Below are 6,114 nucleotides of genomic sequence, written 5' to 3'. Positions count from 1 at the left end.
TACACCTCAACATAAAGAAAACAAACATCTTCACAAATGGACCAATAAGCAACATCATGCTAAATGGAGAAAATATTGAAGTTGTCAAGGAATTCATTTTACTTGGATCCACAGTCAACACCCACACAAGCAGCAGTCAAGAAATCAAACGACATATTGCAGTGGGCAAATCTGCTGCAAAAGACCTTTTTAAAGTGTTAAAAAGTGAAGATGTCACTTTGAGGACTAAGGTGCACCTGACCCAAGCCATGGTGTTTTCAATCACCTCATATACATGGGAAAGCTGGACAATGAATAAGGAAAACCAAAGAAGAATTGATGCCTTCGAATTATGGTGTTGGCAAAGAATACTGAATATACCATGGACTGCCAGAAGAACGAACAAATCTGTCTTGGAAAAAGTACAGCCAGAGTGCTCCTTAGAAGGGAAAATGGTGAGACTTCATCTCACGTACTTTGGACATGTTATCAGGAGGGACCAGTCTCTGGAGAAAGACATCAAGCCTGGTGGAGTGGAGGGTGAGTGAAAAAGAGGAAGACCCTCAGCGAGATGGACTGACACAGTGGCTGCAACAATTGGATCAAACATAACAATGATTGTGAGGGTGGTGCAGGACCAGGTAGTGTTTCATTCTGTTGTACACAAAGTTACTATGAGTTGGAACCAACGTGATGGCACCTAACAACAACAACATATCCCTTTAGCTCAAATTGGGACCCACGAACTTGCCACACAACAACATACCTTTAGCTCAAACTGGGACCCAAGAACTTGCCACTGATCACAACAACCTACCTTTAGCTCAAATTGGGACCCAGGAACTTGCCACTGATCACAGGATACTACACCCTGCCCTTCTCAAGACACTCTTGTCTTCCTGTTTCCAGAACGCTATAACCTCTTCTTTTCACATGGCTGGTTTCTCACTTTCAGGTCTTTGGTTAACTATCCTCTTCTAGACGGACTTTCCCTGGTCCATCCTGTCTAAAGTGAGTCCTTCACCATTTGCCCCCATCTTTAGCTTACATCTCAACATCCTGATAATTTCTCTCATAGCACTTATTATAATAATTTCTCATTTTTCTCTCTCTCCCAAATCAGACTTTAAGTGCCAAAAGCACAGAGACTGAGTCTGTCTTGTTTTCTGGCGTATCCCACCACCTGGGATAGTAACTGGCACCACAGTAAACATTCAGTACATACTTGCTGAATGAATGCTATAGTATCAAAGGGGCCACAAAACTGCCAGGGATGTTCAGCATCAGCCTGGAAATGGGACAACAGGCCCTGAAAGCATCTGCATCTATTGAGTAATTCTTCTGAATCTTACCAATGGGATCATAACGTAAAAGAGTCAGTTTCTCCCGTAGTCGGCTTCTCTTGGTGTTGAAGGTGTAACCTGTTCCAGCTTGGCTCAGCATTTTCACCAGAATGGTTCTAAGATTAGAAAGTAAACTGTTACAAGCTGGGGATGTAGACTAAGATTGATCATAGGGGTAATGGCATATCTTGAGAATCTGTACAGCAGTATTAATTGTGGGACATCACTTAGCCCTAAGAAGGTTCTAAGACAGCCCACATTTCCCATAAAACACAATTTCAATGGTTTTGAATCCCAAAGTTTGTTCCATTGCAGAGTGACTTCGTAAAGACCTAAACAGAGCAACAAGCAAGCCATCCTGCGGGACTAGACTCTGACATCACCTCTCAGCAAAGTCAGGAGGGGGGAATACAAAAATACTGGTAACCCCAGCTGGCCAGTCAGGAAATCATAAAGACTGCTATCTCAGAAGAGCCCTTTTTTCCAGAGTATGAGCAATAGAGTATGTGGATTAAAACTTTTTAGATTGCTAATGTGCCAGACATTATTTTCTTCATATTTTACTTAAGTTACAGTCATCCAAAGTAAAAAGTTCATGTTTGCCTCATTGAACACTTATCTTTTAACACCTTGTACTGTCTGTCACTTTTTCACACGTCTTGTCTCTTCATCTAGACCATGTTATTTTATTTCTCATCTAATTCCAAAAAGAATTTGAAGCATCCAAGACTATATTACACATCTTTGCATATCTTTTAATGTCCAGCACAGGGCCTCATATGTGAGGCATACAATATATATTTGTTGTTTAATTAAGATAGGCAATAATCTGTCATTCATTCCACAAAAATTCAACAAATATCTATTTTACTCTGTGGAAAGCACAGCCATGGTGACACAGTGGTTAAGCGTTCAGCTGCTAACCAAAAGGCCGGCACTTGGAATCCACCAGCTGCTCCTTGGAAACCCTATGGGGGCAGTTCTACTCTGTCCTACAGAGTCACTAGGAGTCGGAATTGACTCGACGGCAACGGGTTTGGTTTTTGGTTCCTCTGGAAAGCAGTATGGGAAATCTGTGCCCTTTAGAACCTAACAGTATAGTATGGAAGGTGAGTTATGTACACAATGTGTATAAGGCAGACATATATGACAAATATCACAAGAAGGGTACAAAGAACATGAGAGGCAGGGAACCTCGACAAAGGCATGGGAGATTTCTACAGAACCTGAGGAGGGGGTAGATTCTAACATAAATAACTGGATTGTGGGAAAAGCTATGTGAATCAGTAAAAAATACTAGGGGAGAAAACAGTAACATGCATGTTTTTCATTCACTTTAATTTTTAAAAGTTTAAATGATTTTTGATATGTCTTGGGTTGTAAGCAAAGGCTTCTTTAGAATTTTCCTATTTTTAACATAAAACCTTACTTCTTGTCTACAAAATTTATTTTGAGATACCAGTTTGGTATTTATAGTCACTCTGGTACAGCATGGAATCTTCAATCTCTGCTATTTTTGAAATGCTTATACCATGAATATGAAGAATTACAAAACTCATTTAAAAAGGCTCTAAGGTTCAATCAAATCTGCTGGATTCTTGTAGTGGGCTCCAGACAAATGGCCCCTGGTCCTCGATTGGAGGAAATAGAAATATAGTCATAGTATAAATAGAACATGGGGTAAAGACAGATGGTTTGTTTAAGAACAAGACAGTGAGCTCATAAATCCTGGGATAAGACAGCAAGAGCTCCTTTAAGCAAAGTATTTCAACGTTCACTGAAGTAGGCTGGCTGGATGGGGGAAAATATTTTCTGAAAGAGTTCATAAGGCCAAAATAATTCATCAAGTAATCTCAAAACAACTTGTAGAAAATCAAGGTCAAATGCTTAGTTTAATATAAGAATGTACTGGTAGTGGTTGAATGAACAAATCTAACATAAACATGAAAAAAGAGAAAAACCTTTACTTACTTTGACTTGCTCTTGGCAACTTTTTGCAGAGAAGAAAGGTTGGAAGAGAAAATAAAAATATCAATTCATTATCTTTCTTATGCAAAGTTCATATAAAGGCCTGTCACAAACAAAAACATTTAATTCATAAACTATGCCATGAATTGTCATTCAAGTAACCATTTCCTAGGCATCAGGGGTCTAGGTGACTTGGAAGACAGACCTGGCGATCTGTTTCCGAGAGGTCACAGCCTTGAAGACCTGACGGAGCAGTTCTACTCTGTATATGCCTGGGGTCGCCATGAGTGGGAATCACTCGACCTCCACTAACAACAACAAGGGATTCTGGTAGGATTTTACAGAAGGGAGATTAAAAAGATCCAATCAGACCAACACAATTCTGGATGCAATGCTTTACACAGTCTCATTTCAGTTGGACTGGCTACCTTTTACATCTTTCTAAAGTAAGATCTCAATTTCACTCTTTTAAGGTTCAAATGTTTGCAATGAACAAGTCTGACAAGTTAACCTTTGCAAACTGTAACAGCCATTACATCAGGTGAAGAAGAGAAACTAAACCTAACCAGGAAGTCAGCCTGGTGCTGGGAAGAGCACTGACGGATCCAGAGGACTTCCTCCACTGCCCTTCTCAAGAACCGTTTCCTGATCTTCAGAGCGCGAAACGGGTACATCAGAAACTCTAAAGTCCTCCCAGTTCGAATATCCAGTGATTCTGCTGACACATCCCTACAGAGGGCAGGACGAAGGCACCCCAAGCCTCCTGACCAGACCCGACATCCATGCCAGAGGCAAGTGAGTCCGGTCTCCAGAATTAGCCCGCAGACCCCACGACCTCACTCTCCCCCGACAGAGGCGCGCGCGGAGCATGCTGGGCGCTGTAGTCCTGAAGGCCTGGGAAGTCCGCAGCGGCAGCTTCCCGGCCGGTTCGCCCAGCTTGCCCCTGCATCATCCTGGGGCCTGCCTGTCACAACCTCCTGCCCTCGCCGCGGCCGCCTCCTGCCCACTTACAAGAGACCACAGTTACGAACATGGCGACAGCACTCCTACAAAGTTGGTAACCTGCGCAACGTTCACCCAACAAATAACTGCTTCCGGGGCACAGGCCCGCTCTGAAAGAGGACTCCGGAAGTTTTCAGAAGACACGCCTCCTCCTAGACTAAACCCCGCCCCGACCCCAGAAAGGTTTTAATTCTTGTGACTTAGCGAGAGGCTTTGTTAGGTCTTAGGGTTTGCTGCCCAGGCTCTGATTCCTGCTCCGTGGTCAAAGTTAAACACTTCTTTAAATAGTCACAACTACCTACATTAGAGCCACAGGAACTGTGTGTTGTCTTTAGCTGCTCCAGGCTGTCAGGTCTCCACAGATTTCCTTAAAATGTTCCCTCCTTTTGGAAAGCCCTGCCCCCTGGTAAAGGCTTACTCTTAGTCGTTTCAGAGTTAGGAAACCCTCCTGAGTATCCCCAATCCCTTAATCATCTGTTGGCTTTCTGTGAGATCGGGACCCTGTGATTCTTAATAACTGCTGCATCCCAAGTACCTAGCACAGTGCCTGGCAGTAGGGGCTGAATAAATGTTTATTGAATTAAAAAAAAAGAAGTCTGTTAATTATAAAGGGTAAACTGAGATTGGGAGCACTCACATAATTTGCCTAGTATCACACAACTAGTAAGTAGTGAAGTCAGAATTTGAACCCAGATCTGTTTGATTCCAAAGACTGCCTTTCCTACTAGACACTGGAATGTACCACTTTGCCATCACAACTAATTCCTCATGTCTCTGCAAAGAGCCTGGGGTCCTCCAACACGAGAGACATCATTGCTAAACTCATTTCCCAACCAATAATCAGGACTTAGGGATTTTTCTCTAATTTGTGATTTTATCTATAAAAGTCTTACAAATGGGTGAAATAAAATTTAATCTCATGGATTATCTTCACCAAAAACATTTAAGTTATTTAAAAGAGAAAATCCAGCTCTCTAGTGCAATACAAAATTTTAAAATTAAGACTGTCCTTGCCCTTAGTACCTTTAATAATTTTTCCCCCTTCTAATAGTTTTTAGTACTTACTATTGATACACCCTTCCTCCTTCTCCATAGCCCCAACTCCAACAACTCAGCAGCCTCAATGTGCCCAAATGCTTCTTACCTTGTGCAGTACAGCTGTTGGCAAGGAAGAGCTTCAGGTGTTCATGAGGGTATGGTTTCTTATCTGGGGAATTCCTTTAGAGGGTTTATAAGAAAAGAACACTGTACTGGAAGCCAGGTAATATGAATTCTAGTCTTTATTCTGTCACTTGGAAAGTCACTTCGATCCTTCAAGTCTCAGTCACCATGTCTGTAAAATGTGGGAATTGGATCAATGGTTCTCATCCCTGATTGTGCATCAGTCATTTGTGATCTTTTAAAAGATTCAGATTCTAGGGTAAGGCCCAGCGTCTGTACAATATCGTTTTTGTTGTTGTTGTTTTTCTATAAAGAAAATTTTCAAACATCAAAAAGTTGAAAGGATAATACAATAAACTATATATCCAATTCTACAAAAGTTAACTTATTTGTTTCATATATATATAGATAGATAGTATATATATTTTTATATGGTGGGGTTTTTTTGGCTGAGTCATGTGAAAATAAATTGCAGACATGACCCTTCTCCACTAAGTACTTTAGCATCTAACTCTCAAGAATAAGATTATTATGACCACAATACTATTTTCATTCCTAAGAAAATTAATAATAGTTTCCTAATACCTACACGTAGTAGTTACGAGCTCAGCTGCTAACCAAAAGGTTGGCAGCTCAAATCCACCAGTCGCTCCTTGGAAAC

The 6,114-nt window shown here is 41.3% G+C and overlaps 1 protein-coding gene across 1 annotated transcript in view; it reads right to left on the bottom strand.

Moving 5' to 3' along the window:
• The window catches only part of MRPL33 (mitochondrial ribosomal protein L33), an 11,972-nt gene extending 7,561 nt beyond the window's left edge, over nt 1-4,411 (bottom strand). Inside the window, exons 1-3 of the mRNA XM_023732448.1 lie at nt 4,302-4,411; nt 3,294-3,312; nt 1,332-1,438 (exon numbers count right to left, since the gene is read on the bottom strand). Coding sequence (XP_023588216.1) covers nt 1,332-1,438; nt 3,294-3,312; nt 4,302-4,323 — 148 coding nt within the window. The 5' untranslated portion in view covers nt 4,324-4,411. The remainder of the gene's footprint in view (nt 1-1,331; nt 1,439-3,293; nt 3,313-4,301) is intronic.
• Between the last annotated feature and the right edge of the window lie 1,703 nt (nt 4,412-6,114).

Source organism: Trichechus manatus, unplaced genomic scaffold (assembly GCF_000243295.1).
Source record: "Trichechus manatus latirostris isolate Lorelei unplaced genomic scaffold, TriManLat1.0 scaffold00052, whole genome shotgun sequence".
In the NCBI taxonomy this organism is placed as follows: domain Eukaryota; kingdom Metazoa; phylum Chordata; class Mammalia; order Sirenia; family Trichechidae; genus Trichechus; species Trichechus manatus.
This window is presented reverse-complemented; position numbering and strand designations above follow the sequence as displayed.